This window comes from Natator depressus, chromosome 6 (genome assembly GCF_965152275.1).
Source record: "Natator depressus isolate rNatDep1 chromosome 6, rNatDep2.hap1, whole genome shotgun sequence".
NCBI lineage: Eukaryota > Metazoa > Chordata > Testudines > Cheloniidae > Natator > Natator depressus.
The window spans coordinates 60,779,533-60,799,581 of NC_134239.1; the positions used below are offsets into that span (position 1 = coordinate 60,779,533).

General features: G+C 43.7%; 1 protein-coding gene across 1 annotated transcript; it reads right to left on the minus strand.

The window, feature by feature from the left end:
* Positions 1–5,472: 5,472 nt before the first annotated feature.
* LOC141989752 (uncharacterized) lies at positions 5,473–19,741 on the minus strand. Its single transcript, XM_074956675.1, has 3 exons — positions 19,312–19,741; positions 18,046–18,428; positions 5,473–5,553 (listed from the first exon to the last, which is right to left on the minus strand). Exons 1-3 carry the CDS (start codon positions 19,691–19,693, stop codon positions 5,473–5,475), a joined length of 846 nt encoding a protein of 281 aa, XP_074812776.1. The 5' UTR covers positions 19,694–19,741.
* Between the last annotated feature and the right edge of the window lie 308 nt (positions 19,742–20,049).

The window sequence follows — 20,049 nt, forward strand, 5'->3', positions numbered from 1 at the left end:
TCCCATCTCATGCTTCTACAATTTGTGCTCCTTCTTGAAAACTCTACAAGTCATGATCTCTTTATCTCCTGTTACCTCATTATTCTCACAGAAATCCCCCACTCCAACTCAGCTTCTGTTAATGCTATCTCAATGATCTTCTCTCTCTTTCTCTCCACTGGACCTAAAGCTATAGCAGAGTGAAGTTCCCTTTCTCTCTCTTCTTCTCATTCACCTCCCCTCTACTCAACTGCCACACACCTTCCTTCACTGAAGTTTCTTCCATCAAATATTTCTGCTCCCTTTTCCTTTGTGTGACCATCATTATTACTGACCTGGCTCCTCATTGTCTTATTTAACTTTGAGATCTGTCTTCTTTTAATCTCAATTTCTACCTTTATACAGGGTGACTTCAACTTGCACAATAGCCCACCTGAATTCTCAGCCCCTCAACTTCCTCATTTAACAGTCATTTTTTTGATCTACTCCCTCTGTCTGTTGATCCTGTCTTAACCAAGAATTGCTCTTTCAAACTCCATGGTCACTTTATTTTATTAATAGTGCTTACTCCCCTCTCTCATCCATCTGATCACCTACTCCTTTAATGACCTTCAGTTTTTTAACCTATGATTCTCTGTAGCTCTTAGGCCCTGCTGCCCCTTCTGAACACTCCCTTTTCTCTGTGATCTTCATCTTTGATGCCAGCCTCTCCTCCACTGTTGAATCCATTGCTTTTTGAATGAGTGAAAGCTAAAACCAAGGAAATAAGAGCAAGGAAATGACTTAAGCCCATCATAAATCTTATACTAACCATGAACCAAATAAGGACATTTTACTTACCAAGCATGAAGAACTGCAAATATTGCCACAACACAGCAACTTTAATTCTGACCAATGAATTGCTTATTTTCTTTAAAAAAAATCTAGTTTTTTAGTCTCAAGGCCATGTCTGCCCTCGGAAAAAATGTGTCTAACATGTTAACTTACCCCTATTTGAAATCCGAGGGTGGACAAGGCAAGTTGTAATTTTAATGTTAGCTCATCCTGTAATCCCAAATCGATTCTTGTACCTTCTCAGGTGCCAAAAGCCCCAGTTGCCTCCTCCTTAGCGACCAAAATCTCCCTCGCTGTTTATTTTGGTTTGTCATCAAATCAGTTTATTGTCTATTCCAATTTGCTAACATTTCTTTTTAATTATGTAGGATTTTTCAATAAATGATCAGAAGGAAATTAACTGAAAATCAGATCTGTATGGTGGAATTTCCCCACACCTTCCCCATTCTCCAGTCCTAGTAAATAAAAATAGTGTAGCACTCTGCCATTATCTCATTTAAAATTTGTTTCTGCTTACAGTTTATGGCCACACTAAATTACCACTAGAGCAACAGCCCATTATGTAAATTCATTTCAGGCTTTTCCAACAGAACTAGTTGTATTTTAGTGGTCCCTGACTGCCTGTTTGCACAAAATTACAACAAAACCCCAAACAGTAAATTACAATGGAACACAACTTTTATATGTTGGGCTTACAGTAGTTGAAAGCTTAAGGTTCAGTAGCATTCAATTACCATTTTATAAAAGGCCATATTCAGATTTAAAATTTATGAATAAACTTGAAATGGCAAGATGTGATTAACTGAAAACATTTGTGCCACATATTATTATAATTAACATTAAGTGCAGTTGGAAGTAAGAAATTGTTTAATAACAAATTAACATTAAACAAACAACTTTGCACAGAATAAACACAAGAAGGGTTCGGAGACTGAAAATCTTTTCCCATAAGTGGGACTTTAAGAAGTGGTACTGACTGTTTGCATGATTTTTAATCATTCTTTGCTATGGTTCTCCTTCTTGATTCCCTGTCTCTTCACACAATCAGCTGCCTGTGTTTACATCTCATCCATGCTTTCTCTGACCCAGCAGTATGGGCAGGGTCATTGATTTCCTTTTGCTTTGTATATCTTTTCTGGCAATGGGTACTTCTCCTTTTCTTCTTTCTGCCTTACCACACATACACACTGATACTGTCTGACAGTGAACCATCTGGTACCCACTGGAAACCAAAATCCCTGTCTAGTTACCATGGCTACAACTATGGTCCAGACAGAGCTGCTGAGATGCTGTCCCATGTGATGTGAATAATGACACCTAACGCGTAGCCCTTAATGTTTTGTGCAACTCTGTTTGCATGCCACTTGCCTCTTTAATACCAAATGTTTCTCAGAGTCACGCTCATACTAAGAGCTCTAATAAGATGAGATTTCCTGCCGGTGGTTTACGACTACATCTTGGAAAGCTGTCTGGAGTAGGTGCCACATGCCTCAATCATAGTCCTATGGGGTTGCCAAGCAAGAGCCTTACCCTCCGTGCCACCACACTATAAAGGCAAATGAGGGAACTGTAGCGAGTACCCCCCCTCCCTCATGACAGAGTCTACGTCCACTGACTCAGCTGAGTCAGATGACGAGCAGCAGACACTGATTGGGCATAAAGCTTCCTGTTCCTATCCCACCCTTTGTCCCCTATCCCACCCTTTATCCAAGTAGCTAGTTGCTAGGCCTGATGATGATGACCAGATCCCCTGAGACCAAGTTCCTGCCTTCTTGCCTGGTTCCTGCTCCTTGTTCCTCGTTCCTTGACTTAATTTCACTGACTGACTCCAGCTTGACCCTTGGTGTGACTTCTGACTCTGATTCTGTCTCAATCCTTGGTGTGGCTACCAGCTCCGACCCTGGCATGACCCTTGGTGTGGTACCTGACTCTGGACCGACCCTTGATTGAGCTTTGGACTCTAAATCTGGCTTTGACCTTTGGTGTGACCTCCAACTGTGACCCTGGCTCTGACCAGTTGCTCAGAGCGCCATGTTATGGGCCCTGAGAGTCTGTGAAATACAGCAGTGGAACATTGTGCTAAAAAGGAACCTTAAAGATGAGTTTTTTAAGGTTACATCATAACTGTGTTTATTTCGCCTGACTGTCTAGGCTAGAGTAATGGCTATCCAAGCCTCTTTTAGTTGCCTGAATCTTAGGGCTGGGTCTGCACACAATCTTGCACTAATGTAATAAAATTTGTTTCCTAAAACTGATTTTGTTATTTCAGTGCAAGTCTTTCTCTGGATGCTCTTATTTCAGAATATGGTGAGGTGTGCTACCACTTAAGGGACAGCCTGGTTCTCAGGGCCCAGAAAGCATGGAAGTAATCAAGGAGTAACCTGTCTCATGCCGAGGCTATATATAAACAGGAAAAGGAAGATGACTAAGAGAGAGAAGGGGTCAGAAGTTATGCTGCCTGCTGTGGGGTTGCAGGCCCCTCAGGCTCCAGGACACTAGCCTGACCTGGGCCTTGGAGACTGAGGCATTGCAGTGCTCAGCATCATGATGCCTAACTTCCAGCATCTTAAAAAATCACAGAAAGAACACTGCAATCCACAAAGCCTGAGTTAGGTGCCTTGACTCCCTATATAATGAATGGGAAGAGACAGGCCCTTAAAATGTTATCTACAAAAGCCAGCACACTAGGCTGAGCTAGCCAGTAGGAGATGCAAATGGGACGGTGTGTTCTTAGTCCCTCTCCTCTCATGGAGATAGGCACTCAAGTTCAGGCTGCAAGGAAGCACCTATATTTGTTTAGTGATTCATGAACAGGACTCTGTCTCCTGGAGTCAGGCCATGTCTATGCTACAAACTTTGGTCAACATGAATTACATCAGTGTAAAGCCATCACAACTAGTATATTGCTCATGCAGGTCGTACTTGGCTACTTGCACCAGCGTTGTGTGTACTCAGCAGAATGGTCTTAGCTATGGGCTGGTCTACACTGGGAAGTTACATTAGCATAGCTACATCTCTCTACCTCCAGTGTAGACAGTGCTAGGGAAGTGGATTACCTATGTTGATGGGAGAACTCCTCCCATTGACATAAGTGGTGTTTACACTGAAATGCTACAGCAGTGCAGATGTGGATTTTAAGTGTGGATGTACCCTATCTCAAGTTAACTACTTAACTACAGTTAAGAAATAAAAAACAAAACCCCAAATCTTTATTCTAGTCTAGACATGCCCTGACTGTTAGGATTTCTCTCTCTTTATTCATTACTTATAAGTCAGTTACCTTAGTCCTATAATCATTTAAATGATCTAAATAGTTGTTGGAACAATTCACCCCATCATCCCCAGCTCTTCAATAAATCTCATTTCCATACATCTCTACATAGCTGTAGGGCCAAATCCTCAGCTGGTGTAAATAAGCAAAGGTCCTTTGAAGTCAATGTAGCGACACCAATTTGCACCAGCTCAGGCTCTGGAGCATAATTTCTTATAATTACTGATTAAAGTTAATAATTAGTTTAACATTTTTACAAAGCTTTTCACTTTTCCTTTAATGTGTTTTAAAATGCTGACAAATATTATCTCCACACAGCTAAAGTGTAAAAGTAAGTTTTTTGTTATAGAATCCTAATTGTGTTATAATTATTTTGGTTAGGAGTGTGATTTTTTTAGACTAAAATGATTATACTCTGATATAAACCCTACTGTGGATGCAGCTGTACCAGCGTAAAGGTGCCTTATACTGCTATAGCTTATTCCCCTTCCTGTCCAGGAATAAGCTCTAGTGCTAGGAACTTTTTATATCTGTACAATTGCATCCACTTCGGGGGGTGTACAACTTTTTCAGCTTAAATGGTACAACTTTTCTGTGTGGACAAACCCTTACTTGTGGGATTATAGGAAAGATGCAACAGTATGCAAAGGAAATGTGAACTTTCATGAACTTAAAAAATAAATAATGAGCTCCACTTTGCTAAGATTACAACCTCTCTAAATACCACTCACAAGGACTCTTTGAAGGAAATAGGATAAGGAGTGGGAGTGGCTTGTTTTCTGAAATACCATTTTAAAAAATCAACATACACAAATTACTGTGTTTAAATCACAAGGAATGTAGAACCTATACCAAGCCAAATAATTCATATCCGTGTAGCACTCCCCCTTACAATTATTACATCATGCTTTCCTACTGTGAGCAAGAGCTTGAAGTAATAGTGACTGTGCAGTCAGTGTTGCAACAATCCAGGCACCAGCTAATGAGTCTTCAAACAGAATGTTAGGCTTTGGTTATTTGACTTTGCCTGATCTGTGTCACACCCTTACTGATTGGAAATGTCATTCCTAAATCAGTGTATAAATATTAACTCTTGCCTACATACGCTAACTTCTTAGATAAGATTGATGAATCACCCAGGGCAATAATACATACAGACTTTGGTCACAAACAGCAAACCAAAAGCACATTTAATAGAGAGGGAGTGCCACATCTCAAGTTTACATTCAGACCTGCCAAATATCAGACATTTTGTGTGACGCATATGTATTAGGTAGCCCTTTCACACGTACCTGCTTCTCAGATAAAATATCATGCATTTCTGAGAGTATGTGCTTCCCCATACTTTGGGGCAGAAGACAGCACTTTGAAGAATTTGCTGCTACAGTTCAGTTTCCCTTGGTTGAAGGAAGCTCAGGTTCAGCTTCAACCACCTGTTCTTCATCCATGAGCTGATCTTGTCCAGGCACCTAAAAAAAAATAAAAAGGTTTGGATGGGATTAGTTTAAATGCTTTAGCATAAACTAATCTCTAGCTATCGGGAATTAAGAGGAAACTTTCTCTGGGAGCAGGCTATCCCATAAACGGCTCTTGCATCTGGTAGGCAATTCCCATGTTTCCTGGAAAAAAATATTTCTATGTTGCAGGAGGGAGAGCTAAACCCTTAAAGACCCGGCTCACAATTCCTGTTCCAAATCCCCTCCTTCCCACAGAGAGAATGCATAATGCTATACACCAAGCCACCAGAATATACTTCTTCTCTTGCCCTGGCAGCCGTGCCCTTTTCCTAAGGACATGATTGGTGAAAATATGAGTTCAGGTATGTGCCTGTGCTGAGTCAGATGTAAATAGGAGAGGGAAGTTAAGTATGCTAATAAAAGTTCCCCATTCATGCTCATTATCATAAACCTGCAAAAACTATATTCCTAAATTATGAAAAGGAGCAATGATGCCAATGCTTCATCTCATCTCCTGTGCATTGTAGTCATGGAAGGTACCCTGCACCAGCAGGGAGGGGGAGTCTCCTTGCACTGTTGTTGAAGTGTAAGCCTTCAGCTGTCGTGTAGGTTTAACTTTTCTGAGAGCAGACCCTGAACCATACCCAAGTGTACCCATGACTGTTGAAAAGTCACTGGCTCTCTGACTGTCACACTCCAACCTTCCCACCTATTCAGCCTTTACGATGAATTGTGGAAGTGGGTTCCCAAACTTTTCTATGTTGATACCCATACTAGTTTTACTGAGGATAAGGAACGGAGGCTAAACAGCAAACTCTGCACGGGCAGATTGTATACCAGTGCCCACACCCTGTGTAGAATTACCCAGCCCCAATGTAGAGATGACGCATGCCTCAGCTTCAAGGGATGGTTAAGGCGGGGGTGGGAAATAAGAGACTCTGGAATGAGGTTCAAAATCACAGTTTCAGAGATGTTTTCACTGAAAACCCTAGGTGTTGTAGACAGGGAGATTGAACCCAGGTAAGAGATCTAAGGGGTTGTCATAAATATAAAGGGAAGGGTAAACCCCTTTAAAATCCCTCCTGGCCAGAGGAAAAATCCTCTCACCTATAAAGGGTTAAGAAGCTAAAGGTAACCTCGCTGGCACCTGACCAAAATGACCAATGAGGAGACAAGATACTTTCAAAAGCTGGGAGGAGGGAGAGAAACAAAGGGTCTGTGTCTGTCTATATGCTGCTTTTGCTGGGGATAGACCAGGAGTGGAGTCTTAGAACTTTAGTAAGTAATCTAGCTAGGTATGTGTTAGATTATGATTTCCTTAAATGGCTGAGAAAAGAATTGTGCTGAATAGAATGACTATTTCTGTCTGTGTGTCTTTTTAGTAACTTAAGGTTTTGCCTAGAGGGATTCTCTATGTTTTGAATCTAATTACCCTGTAAGGTATCTACTATCCCGATTTTACAGGGGTGATTCCTTTACTTCTATCTACTTCTATTTCTATTAAAAGTCTTCTTGTAAGAAAACTGAATGCTTTTTCATTGTTCTCAGATCCAAGGGTTTGGGTCTGTGGTCACCTATGCAAATTGGTGAGGATTTTTACCAAACCTTTCCCAGGAAGTGGGGTGCAAGGGTTGGGAGGATTTTGGGGGGAAAGACGTGTCCAAACTGTGTTTCCCAGTAAACCCAGTTAGAGTTTGGTGGTGGCAGTGGATATTCCAAGGACAAAGGATAAAATTAATTTGTAAGTTTTAACCTAAGCTGGTAAAAGTAAGCTTAGGAGGTTTTCATGCAGGTCCCCACATCTGTACCCTAGAGTTCAGAGTGGGGGAGGAACCTTGACAGGGGTTGTGTCTCTGCAATCACATCAGCCAATTCCCTCAGCACCCTTGGATGCATTAGATCTGGACCCATGGACTTGTGCATGTCCAGCTTTTCTAAATAGTCCTTAACCTGTTCTTTCACCACTGAGGGCTGCTCACTTCCTTTCCATACTGTGTTGCCCAGGTCAGCAATCTGGGAGCTGACCTTGTCTGCGAAGACAGAGGCAAAAAAATCATTGAGTACTTCAGCTTTTTCCACATCATCTGTCACTAATTGCCTCCCCCATTCATTAAGGGGCCCACACTTTCCCTAACCACCTTCTTGTTGCTAACATACCTGTAGAAACCCTTCTTGTTACCCTTCACACGCCTTGCTAGTTGCAACTCCAGTTGTGTTTTGTCCTTCCTGATTACACCCCTGCATGCGCGAGCAATATTTTTATACTCCTTCCTAGTCATCTGACCAAGTTTCCACTTCTTGTAAGCTTCCTTTTTGTGTTTAAGCTCACTGAAGATTTCATTGTTAAGCCAAGCTGGTCGCCTGCCATATTTGCTATCCTTTCTGCACATCGGGATGGTTTGTTCCTGCGCCCTCAATAAGGCTTCTTTAAAATACAGCCAGCTTTCCTGGACTCCTTTCCCCCTCATATTAGCCTCCCAGGGGATTCTGCCCATCAGTTCTCTAAGGGAATCAAAGTCTGCTTTTCTGAAGTCCAGGGTCCGTATTTTGCTACTCTTCTTTCTTTCTTTTGTGAGGATCCTGAACTCAACCATCTCATGGTCACTGCTGCCCAGGTTGCCACCCACCTCTACTTCCTCTACCAATTCTTCCCTATTTGTAAGCAGCAGGTCAAGACGAGAATGGCCCCGGGTTGGTTCCTCCAGTAGTTGCACCAGGATGTTGTCCCCAACATTCTCCAAAAACTTCCTGGATTCTCTGTGCACTGCTGTATTGCTCTCCCAGTAGATGTCAGGGTGATTGAAGTCCCCCATTAGAACCAAGTCCTGTGTTCTGGAAACTTCAGTTAATTGTCCGAAGAAAGCCTCATCCTTCTGGTCCGGTGGTCTATAGCACACGCCCACCATGACATCACCCTTGTTGCTCTCACTTCTAAACTTAACCCAAAGATTCTCAACAGGCTTTTCTCCAGTTTCATACTGGAGCTCTGAGCAATCATACCGTGCCTTTACATACAGTGCAACTCCTCCACCTTTCTTCCCCTGCCTGTCCTTCCTGAACAGTTTATACCCATCCATGACAGTGCTCCTGTCATGTGAGCTACCCCAAGTCTCTGTTATTCCAGTCATTGGTTCAGTGCTGACCCATAGGGAAACCACACCCTACTGAATGGGCGGCACTCTATGGGGCATTCTTGGTTTTCCTTGAAGGTGTCCTATGAAAATACTGGCACCTGTTAGCTTGTGAGATCTGATGGAATCACAGCAGAAGGCAGTATGGCTGCAGGCTATAGATAACAAGGAAATACTAATTGGATGAAATAACAAATTACTGGAAGTATTTGTTTGATTAAATTATACCAGGTTGGTTAAAGAAATGTATGGCAGCTTTACAACTGAATACATGTTGCCTATGTCCAATGAAACTGGAAGCTGCTGCCACCATGGTATGGGTCTGAAGAAAAGGCTGAATGAGAATGGGCATGACTACTGCAAAAACTACAAATATAAGACACAGAGCAAATGTTAACAGTGAGAGAGAATCCCCCGGACCACAGTGTGTGCGAGAGGTCAGTGAACTTTACTAAAAGGATGTAGCTCATCTCGGCTCCAAAAAGGAAAGGTGAAAAAAAAATTCAGGACATCAGGCAAAAGCACATATAATCCGAAAAACCAGCACACGAACAGAGCCATAAAACTCATCTGCTCTAGCAATTGGATCACTCTCCCATGTGATTTTTTTCTGATACTTGGTTTCTCTCTTCTATTTTATGGAAACTTCAGTTTGTTCTACAAAGTATTTTTGTATTGTTCTACAGGCCAGTCAGCCTCACCTCAACCCCTGGAAAAATCATGGAGCAGGTCCTCAAGGAATCAATTCTGAAGCACTTAGAGGAGAGGAAAGTGATCAGGAACAGTCAGCATGGATTCACCAAGGGCAAGTCATGTCTGACGAACCTAATTGCCTTCTGTGACGAGATCACTGGCTCTGTGGATGAGGGGAAAGCAGTGGACGCGGTTATTCCTTGACTTTAGCAAAGCTTTTGACACTGTCTCCCACAGTTGCCAGCAAGTTAAAGAAGTATGGGCTGGATGAATGGACTATAAGGTGGATAGAAAGCTGGCTAGATCGTTGGGCTCAACGGGTAGTGATCAATGGCTCCATGTCTAGTTGGCAGCTGGTATCAAGCGGAGTGCCCGAAGGGTCGGTCCTGGGGCTGGTTTTGTTCAATATCTTCATTAATGATCTGGAGGATGGAGTGGACTGCACCCTCAGCAAGTTTGCAGATGACACTAAACTGGGAGGAGTGGTAGATATGCTGGAGGGTAGGGATATGATACAGAGTGACCTAGACAAATTAGAGGATTGGGCCAAAAGAAATCTGATGAGGTTCAACAAGGACAAGTGCAGAGTCCTGCACTTAGGACGGAAGAATCCCATGCACTGCTACAGACTAGGGACCAAATGGCAAGGCAGCAGTTCTGCAGAAAAGGACCTAGGGGTCATAGTTGACAAGAAGCTGGATATGAGTCAACAGTGTGCCCCTGTTGCCAAGAAGGCTAATGGCATTTTGGGCTATATAAGTTGGGTCATTGCCCCAGACTGAGGGTCGTGATTGTTCCCCTCTATATGACATTGGCAAGGCCTCATCTGGAGTACTGTGTCCAGTTTTGTGCCCCACCCTACAAGAAGGATGTGGAAAAATTGGAAAGAGTCCAGCAGAGGGCAACAAAAATGATTAGGGGGCTGGAGCACATGACTTATGATGAGAGGCTGAGGGAATTGGGATTGTTTAATCTGCAGAAGAGAAGAATGAGGGGGGGATTTGATAGCTGCTTTCAACTACCTGAAAGGGATTTCCTAAGAGGATGGATCTAAACTGTTCTCAGTGGTACCAGATGACAGAACAAGGAGTAATGGTCTCAAGTTGCAGTGGGGGAGGTTTAGGTTGGATATTAGGAAAAACTTTTTCACTAGAAGGGTGGTGAAGCACTGGAATGCATTACCTAGGGAGATGGTGGAATCTCCTTCCTTAGAGGTTTTTAAGGTCAGGCTTGACAAAGCCCTAGCTGGGATGATTTAGTTGGGGATTGGTCCTGCTTTGAGCAGGGGGTTGGACTACATGACCTCCTGACGTCTCTTCCAACCCTGATATTCTATGATTCTATGAAAGTGTGGCAAATAAAATAATTACCATTGTGCAGGTAATTGGTATAAATGTTGGAATCAGTCTTATTAACCAAGCCACATTACTTAAATGTTTTATAATAGCAGTAAGACATATGAAAAAGTGAGGGATAGGAATATGGTAGTTGCGCTTTTAGAGGTCATTAAAGCCCTTCAACTTCAGTTTTGTGCCTTGGAATATACCCCAAAATATGTGGATATCCACATATTTTGGGGTATATTCCAAGGCACAAAACTGAAGTTGAAGGGCTTTAATGACCTCTAAAAGCGCAACTACCATATTCCTATCCCTCACTTTTTCATATGTCTTACTGCTATTATAAAACATTTAAGTAATGTGGCTTGGTTAATAAGACTGATTCCAACATTTATACCAATTACCTGCACAATGGTTTTTGTGCTGTTGCTCTCCCTGAGGTGTATGATTGTCCAATATAGCTACACATTTAGTCATGTACTATTTCTGTCAAATCAAGTTGTGCTAGATATAAAACTTAGCAGCTGTGGGAATGAATTTGAAGTCCACAGAGTTTTTACAACAATCTAAAAGTGATTTTGAAAATAGATATGGATCCAAACTGGGAAACAATGGATTAGAATATAGGGTTGGGAATCAGGACTTCTAGATCAGTCTTACAAGAGCTGATTGAAATGCTCAACATGCAGTCATCTACCTGGACAGAGCACACAGATATATCTAAGGACAGAATTTGGACCACTCCAAAGGAGCATTAGCCACTTTCTCATTTCCTTGTCTTTTCTGTGGGTATGAGACTGGAGTGACTTTACAAAACAAAGTGGAATTAAAGTTTCTTATCACTTGATCACTAAATGACCACTAAAAATTTCTAGTAATAATACCTGCCCAGTCATATCAATAGAGATTTTGAAACATTTGTACATATTTTTAAATATTGATTTGAAATGTCTGTCCTTGTGGAACTTAATTATTCTGATGAAGAATGTTTTAACGCAAGCCATCTGAGGTAGGAAAACTTTCAGTGATTTTTGTACTTTCAACATGCCATCCCTACCATTTCAGTAGCAGAGGTTTCAAAAGGCATCCTCTCTGTATTGATGTTTGGACAGTGAGTTCAGCTGGATGCAGAGAACATGCGGGGCAGAGAAAAGTACTGGCAGGTAAAGAAATGACCAATGTCTTCAGTTTGGATTGGAACTTAGATTGGTACAATGTTCCTAGGTCTACAAGGTGTTCTGCCAGTTTAATGAGAGCAAAGCTCATTTCTTCCAGGAAATGCTGCTGGGCAGCTTTTAGATTTAGTAGCTACCTCCAGTAAACCACCCTTTTCTCCCTTTCCTGTGCCTCTTAATTCCTTTTTCTTTCTTCTCTTCTGTGTTACACAAGGTATTACGTAACCCTGTAACTATACTACTACTCATTATTTAATTCTGTAATTGTATCATTACAGCTATAAAGAGATGTAGTATACTAGTATGAAAGACACTGTATAAAATTAATATTATTATGACAGAGTTGGAGTCATCCTGGTTGGGGCCAGAGTGGATTAGGACGATATGCACTTAGGCAGTGTCTTTAGGGGAGCATTTGTCTGTTCAAAACCTGCTGCATAAATTTTCCTCCCCTCAACCCTAAAGGTTGCCATCTTGCCAATAAAATACCTCAGGAGGCTATGGCCTTGATTCAATGGAGACATGAGTTACATGCCAGTAAATTGGCATAAAGTGGCATAGTTTAGACTCTGAAAAGGCAAAAAGGGAAGTTTGAAGCAGAAAACAAACGAAACAAGCCATCAGCAGAAGACTGCAAAAAGGTATAAAATAAAGCTACAACCCCATTCCTTGCTTTCTCACCATGTCTGCATCAATATACACCATCTTCCTGTCATGGAACTTATATTACCATACCATCTCTGAATTTGGCTCAAAGGACATACCAGCTAAACTGCAGTATATTAGCTCTGCTATGGATATCATGACCAGGTAAATTAATTTAAGCACAGTTAGTGGTAATGCAAGTACCATTTTTGTTTGCATTATCTAACATGGGTTCAGATAGATTGTATTTGGCCCCTAGTGTGTTCTGGTGTGCCAGGGAAGGGGGAGAGTGCAGAAAGACTCACCGCCATCTGGAATCCCCTGTGCAAGAGCTGATCATAGATACAGTCTCACTGCACCCTGTTATTGCCTTCGATAAGTCATCCTAAAGGAAGGGGGGCATACAGTGGCTAGCAGAGTTGATCATGCAGGGGAACATACACTGCATCCCCTGAACAGATGGTTCAGGGAATACACTACTTCTGGGTTCCTGGGCACTCTGGAAGGCACTGTACAATATCTCCCTGATTCATAATGCTTCCAATTGCTCCTGCTGGTGCAGAGCAATTCCATCCCACCTCCAATGCAGGGATATGACTAAAAGCCACAAAAGAGCCCATAAGATATAGTGCTATTATACATGCAGCTATTTCATTAATGTTCATGGGAGTTCTGTTAATGGTTTGGCTGCAGGATCAGGCTTTCTCATTTTGAGATCCCTTGAGACAGGAATACTCATTTTCCTGTTTGTGCAGGCTCTCAGCATGCTGCTAGCACACCATAAATAACAATAAATTAACAAAGCTTTATATATTTTTCCTGGAGAGAGTGCTGGTTCCATGAGGATTCTGGGTATCAGGACAGAAACCATGAAACAGCCGTTGTATTCAATGGGGAGCCAATGCACAGAGTGGAGAACCAGAGTAAAGAGTTCACAACAATCTGTGTAGCTAAGCAGACAAGTTGACATATTTTGAACCAATTGGAGCTTTTTCTCTGCCTGACTGATAAGAGCGGAACAAAATTCTGAGCAGCTACTGATGAAAGAGGGTGATTTACGTTAATAATTATCTAGGCAGACAGTCACAGTGAGGGCTCCCACTCTGCCTCTTCCTGGGGACAGGGATAGGGATAGAGTATGGTTCTGCTGCCTGAATCAGGGATCCAAAATGTAAAAAGACCAGCTGCTGACCTGGCTCCTGGCTGCAGGGTAGGGGCCTACTCTGTTTTATGATGTTAAAAGTGAGGTCCGTGTCCCTTTTCTGTGGGGGTGCCTGATTTTTGTAGGGGGATTAACTTTAAGATGTGTAGCAGTTGTGATGCTACTACCTTGATGGTCACATCCTTTCCTTTGTGCTAGAAGGAAGGAGGAATTAATTGAAATTGAAGTGCCTGCATGGAACTTTTAAAGCTTTCATCCAGGATATAGTATCTGGTTTTTCTTGTTCCTTTGTGGGAGGTTGATCTTTTTCTTTGTGCAGCTGTTAATGAAAGGAAGAACAGGTCATTCAAGTTTCACTTAGGACAGTCTTCTTCTGAAACATGTGATTGTGGGATGGACTGAGAAGAAAATTAATTCCTGATCACTTTGAGTATATCCACGTGGTCTAATCACAGTCCATCAAGCAGCCAATTTTGTACTAGTCAATTTTTGACTTGCCTTGGTTTGCTGGATTTTGTTCCTATATTGTGCCAAATATTGATAAATACAATAACAACAACTAATAGCTTGAGAGAGATTTTAGAGCTGTTCTGGCTGTTTTGAAAGCAATAGTAATTAGTTGTACAGAAACAAGATACAAAATAACTGAGTTTAACAAAAGATTAACAAAATTGCATGTGCTGGACTTTGGTTTGTTTCCAAAAAACTTTATATCCAAAACTCTCCAGCAGGATATCATGTGAAAACATCTTCATCCAGTGAAACAGAAAACTATAGTACAAACTGTCATTAGCGGATCATCTTTGAAAGGTATGATCATGTATGACCTGTGAAGGCAATGTAAGGGAAGAGGGCACTCAGGGGCTATTATATGTATAACTGAGAATAGGTGATTATATTGTTCACCCAAACTATGGATAAAGTGGTCTTTCCCATATTATTGCTTTATGTTGTAAAATAGATCATTTTGTTCTCACTTGTAAATTTGTTTTCTCAATAGAAAAGCAATTGGTCAGGAAAGGACTACTGGGATGACCACACTTATGCACACACATGGAGGCAGCTCACTGTGAGAGCTTTCCTGGACACAGCCTCTTTTTCGAGTCTCCTTTCTCTGTCTGGGCAGATTTTTAAAATAACAGGAAATGTCTGGGTTTTTTGCAGAGCGGAGAAGCTGCAGCTCAGAAAGAGTCCCAATTGGTCTGTTTCCTGAGTGGTCCCTCTCCTGCATCTACAGTTGATTGGTCCATTCTCCTGCAAGCCACAGCTGCCAGATCCCACCCACTCAGGCCCTGGCTCTTAACCCTGGGGTGGTGGTGGGTCCTGCAGGGAGGTGCTGATTAATGGCTGTCGCTGCTTCCTGGGCTTGCGCCAGCTATCCTTGCACTGTGACAGGGAGTGACACTGCCCTCCACCTCCAGGGAGTACCTCTGCTGTATGTACCCCTCCATCACCCCCAACTGTATCCCCCCAGCTCTGCCCCCCGCCCCCTCCATGTCCTCTTTTTGGGAACCTGAAATATGGTAACTCTAGGTGAGGGGTTTTGGTGCCCAACTGCTATATAAACCTAAGAACTGCCTTGTAAGTAGATAAAGTCAAACACTTAAAGTTCTCAAACAATTAATAAATATATTTACAAAAAATGGGAAAAATCCAGTATGGGTTTCCTGTTATGAGAAGACAAATATATAGATAAGAACAATATTGTCTATTCTTACACACAATTCTTTAACCCTGGAATGGACTTTTGGGAATTAACAAGCAGTCCAAACCCAGAGGGGAAAACACAAGAAGCCAAGCTTTTACAAATAGATTCTAAATAAGTGAGATGATTTTCAGAAGTACTGAACTTCCAACAGCTCTCATGGTGTGTGCATGTATATATAAACTTAAATTATGTTAAAAGAACATTATTAAAGCAGAAAAGTCAAGCACTCAGAAGTTAGGAAATGGCAACCTTAAGGTTGCCACCTTAATTCAGCCCTCTTATGTGTATGGATGATGAGATACTTTAATTACATGATGACACACTATTTCTCCTTCCCTAGCCAGTCTCTCCCTAGATCCTAGTCTCAATCTGCCCCCACCCCAACTCCCAGTTCCTTCCCACTCCAGTCCCAGGGTATGTCTACACTATGAAATTAGGTCAATTTTATAAAGTTGATTTTTAGAAATTGATTTTATACAGTCGATTGCATATGTCCACACTAAGCGCATTAAGTCAGTGGAGTGCATCCTCACTAGCGTAGCTAGCATCGACTTACAGAGCGGTGCACTGTGGGTAGCTATCCCACAGTTCCCGCAGTCTCCGCCACCCATTGGAATTCTGGGTTAAGCTCCCAATGCCTGATGGGGCAAAAACATTGTTGTGGGTAGTTTTGGGTACATGTCGTCAGTCGCCCCTCCCTCCGTGAAAGCAATGGCAGACAATCATTTTGTGCCTTTTTTCTGTGCAGATGCCATACCACGGCAAGCATGGAGCCTGCTCAGCTCAGCTCGCTGTCACCGCTGCTGTTGTGTCCTGGGTGCTGCTGTCAGCAGATGGTGCAGTACAACTGCTAACCGTCATCATCCACCGCTTCCGCTGCAACTCTGCTCTCCTACTCTTGTAAATGAGCTCAGTCTCAATAGCATGTTGTCATCATCCATCGCTTCCGCTGCAACTCTGCTCTCCTGGTGCCATGAATCCACCTCGCAGGTCCTCTCGTCATTCTGTATAAATATCTATTCTCGTGGCATCTGTCATCCACTGCTTCTGCTGCAACTCTGCTGTCCTGCAGACGCCATACCACGGCAAGCATGGAGCCCGCTCAGCTCACCGCTACTGTTGTGAGCATTGTAAACACCTTGCGCATTATCCTGGAGTATGTGCAGAACTGGTCTAAGAGACACCAGCATGAGGACAATTTTGATGAGGACATGGACACAGACATTCCTGAAAGCATGGGCTGTGGCAATTGGGACAGCATAGTGGCAGTGGGGCTGGTTGATACAGTGGAACGCCGATTCTGGGCGCAGCAAACAAGCACAGGCTGGTGGGACCGCATAGTCTTGCAGGAATGGGATGATTCACAGTGGCTGTGAAACTTTTGCATGCATAAGGCCACTTTCCTGGAACACTGTGAGTTGCTTTTCCCTGCCCTGAAGCGCAGGAATACCAAGATGAGAGCTGCCCTGACAGTTGAGAAGCGAGTGGCGATAGCCCTGTGGAAGCTTGCTACATCTGACTGCTACTGCAGTCGGGAATCAATTTGGAGTGGGCAAATCTACTGTGGGGGCTGCTGTGATCCAAGTAGCCAATGCAATCACTGACATTCTGTTATCAAGGGTAGTGACTCTGGGAAGTGTGCAGGTCAAAGTGGATGGCTTTGCTGCAATGGGTTTCCCTAACTGTGGTGGGGTGATAGACAGAACGCATATCCCTATCTTGGCACCGGATCACCTTGCCAACCAGTACGTAAACCACAAGGGGTACTTCTCAATGCTGCTGCAAGCACTGGTGGATCACAAAGGACATTTCACCGATATCAGTGTGGGATGGCCAGGGAAGGTGCATAACGCTCGCATCTTTAGGAACTCCGGGCTGTTCGAGCAGCTGCAAGAAGGGACTTACTTCCCAGACAAGAAAATTACCATTGGGGATGTTGAAATGCCTATAGTTATCCTTGGAGACCCAGTCTACCCCTTGCTACCATGGCTCATGAAGCCATACACAGGCAGCCTGGACAGTAGTCAGGAGCAGTTCAACTATAGGCTGAGCAAGTGCAGAATGGTGGTAGAATGTGCCTTTGGATGTTTAAAAGCTTGCTGGTGCTGTTTGCTGATTAGGTCAGACCTCAGCGCAACCAACATTCCCATTGTTATTGCTGCTTGCTGTGTGCTCCATAATATCTGTGAGAGTAAGGGGGAGACGTTTATGGCGGGGTGGGAGGTTGAGGCAAATCGCCTGGTGTCTGATTTTGAGCAGCCAGACACCAGGGCGATTAGAAGAGCACAGCAAGGTGCGCTGTGCATCAGAGAGGCTTTGAAAAACAGTTTCATGACTGGCCAGGTTTCGGTGTGTGTATTTCTCCTTGATGCAAACCCGCCCACTTTGTTGATTTTAATTTCCTGTAAGCCAACCACCATCCCCCCTTCGAAATAAAATAACTATTGTTTTGAAACCATGCATTCTTTCTTTATTAATTAAAAAAAAAAAGGGAGATAACTGACAAGGTAGCCCAGGTGGGGTGGGATGGGGGAGGAGGGAAGGACAAAGCCACACTACAAATCAAACTGTTTGAATGACAGCCTTCTGTTGCTTGGGCCATCCTCTGGAGTGGAGTGGCTGGGTGCCCGGAGCCTCCCCCCATCCTCGCGTTCTTGGGCATCTGGGTGAGGAGGATATAGAACGTGGGGAGAATGTCACGCAGTTGTACAATGGATGCAGCGGGGGGTCTGTGCTCTTGTTGGCTTTCCTGCAGCTGCACCAGATGCTTCATCATGTCTCTTTGCTCCACCATTAGCTTTAGCATCACCTCCTGCCTCTGCTTTTTGTGCTCCTGCGTCTGCTCTTCGCGCTCACTTAAGGCTTTCCTAGCCTCTAACACTGAATGCCTCCATGCATTCAGCTGTGCCCTATCAGTGCAGGAGGACTGCATGAGCTTGTAAAACATGTCATCATGAGTGCGGTTTTTTTGCCTTCTAATCTGCGATAACCTCAGGGACGGAGATGATAGGGGGAACCTAGAAACATTTGCACCTGGGGGGAGATAAAAAGGGAGAGTAAAATTTAAGATGATACATTTCTGAGAACAAAATGGAGACTCTTTCACAGTGAATCAAGCAATTCACAGCAGACAGCACATGTGCTTTAGGTACAAGGTGGCATTTTGCCTTTTATATTGAGCGCCTGCCGGTTTGGTGACACGTCACACACGGCTGGGTAACAGAATTCAGTTTCCATGCAGCCATGGTAAGGCAAAGGGTATGCGGAGTTGGCTTCTTACGCATAACATGTGGGAATGGTTTCAAACTGCAGCACCATCCTTTCCCATAGCAAGCAATGGGTTGGATTTCACATTTAAAAGGAGGGGCTGCGGTTTTTGGTTGGAAGTGCAGCACACACCTCCCCCCAACCCACTGCGTGGCTATTCTCCGGGATGATCCCTTTTAGTCAAGCGCAAACAGCCCAGCATGAATGGGGTCCTTTTACTGTTGCCTTACAAAAATTCCCCTATTTCAACCAGGTGACCATGAACGATATCACTCTCCTGAGGCGAACACAGAAAATTATAGACCGAATGTTGCTTGAATGTGACCAAAACCCAGGACCATTTGCTGCCATGCTTTGTGCTGCAATTATTCCAGGCTACTTGCTACTGGCTTGGCGTGGTAAAGTGTCCTACCATGGAGGACAAAATAAGGCAGCCCCCCCCAGAAACCTTCTGCAAAGGCTTTCAGAGTACCTCCAGGAGAGCTTCATGGAGATGTCCCTGGAGGATTCCCACTCCATCCCCAGACATGTGAACAGACTTTTCCAGTAGCTGTACTGGCCACGAATGCATCTCAAGTCTTCAGGGAAAATCAGACATTAAACACTATTGCTTTTAAACCCTGTACTGTAGTTACAAGTGTGCACTCACCAGAGGTGCCTTCTCCAGCTTCGGGGTCGGGGATCCCGCCTGGGGAAGGTATTGGCTCCAGGGTGATGAAAAGGTCCTGGTTGCTGGGGAGAATGGATTCACCACTTGCCTGCTGCGCATTCTCCTCCTCCTCCTCTTCCTCGTCCACAAAATCCTCCTCCCTGTTGCGTGAGACTCCCCGCTTGCAAGTGTCCACAGACAGTGGTGGGGTAGTGGTCGGGTCCCTCCCTAGAATGCCATGCTGCTGATCATAGAAGCAGCATGTATGGGGCTCTGACCCGGAGCGACTGTTTGCCTCCTTTGTCTTCTGGTGGGCTTGCCTGAGCTCCTTGGCTTTCACGTGGCACTGCTGTGTGTCCCTTTTGTAGCCTCTGTCCAACATGCCCTGTGAGATTTTGGCAAATATATGTGCATTTCTTCTTTTTGATCAGAGTTCTGCCTGCACAGATGCTTCTCCCCATACAGCAATCAGATCCAGTGTCTCCCTTTCGGTCCATGCTGGAGCTCGTTTGTGATTCTGTGGGGACTGCATGGTCACCTGTGCGCTGCGGAGTTCGCCATGCTGACCAAACAGGAAATGAAATTCAAAAGTTCCTGGGGCTTTTCCTGTGTACCTGGATAGTGCATCGGAGTTCAAAGTGCTGTCCAGAGCGGTCACAATGGAGCACTCTGGGATAGTTCCCGGAGGCCAATACCGTCAATTTGCGTCTGCACTACCCCAAATTCGACCCAGCAAGG

Excerpts from the sequence above, each read along its gene's own strand:
- LOC141989752 (XM_074956675.1), bottom strand. The coding sequence starts at position 19,693 with ATGTTGGACAGAGGCTACAAAAGGGACACACAGCAGTGCCACGTGAAA. Across the intron at positions 18,429-19,311 it reads AGCTGGAGAAGGCACCTCTG|GTGCAAATGTTTCTAGGTTC; the intron begins GTGAGTGCACAC and ends ATCTCCCCCCAG. Across the intron at positions 5,554-18,045 it reads TCACCCAGATGCCCAAGAAC|GTGCCTGGACAAGATCAGCT; the intron begins GCGAGGATGGGG and ends ATTTTTTTTTAG.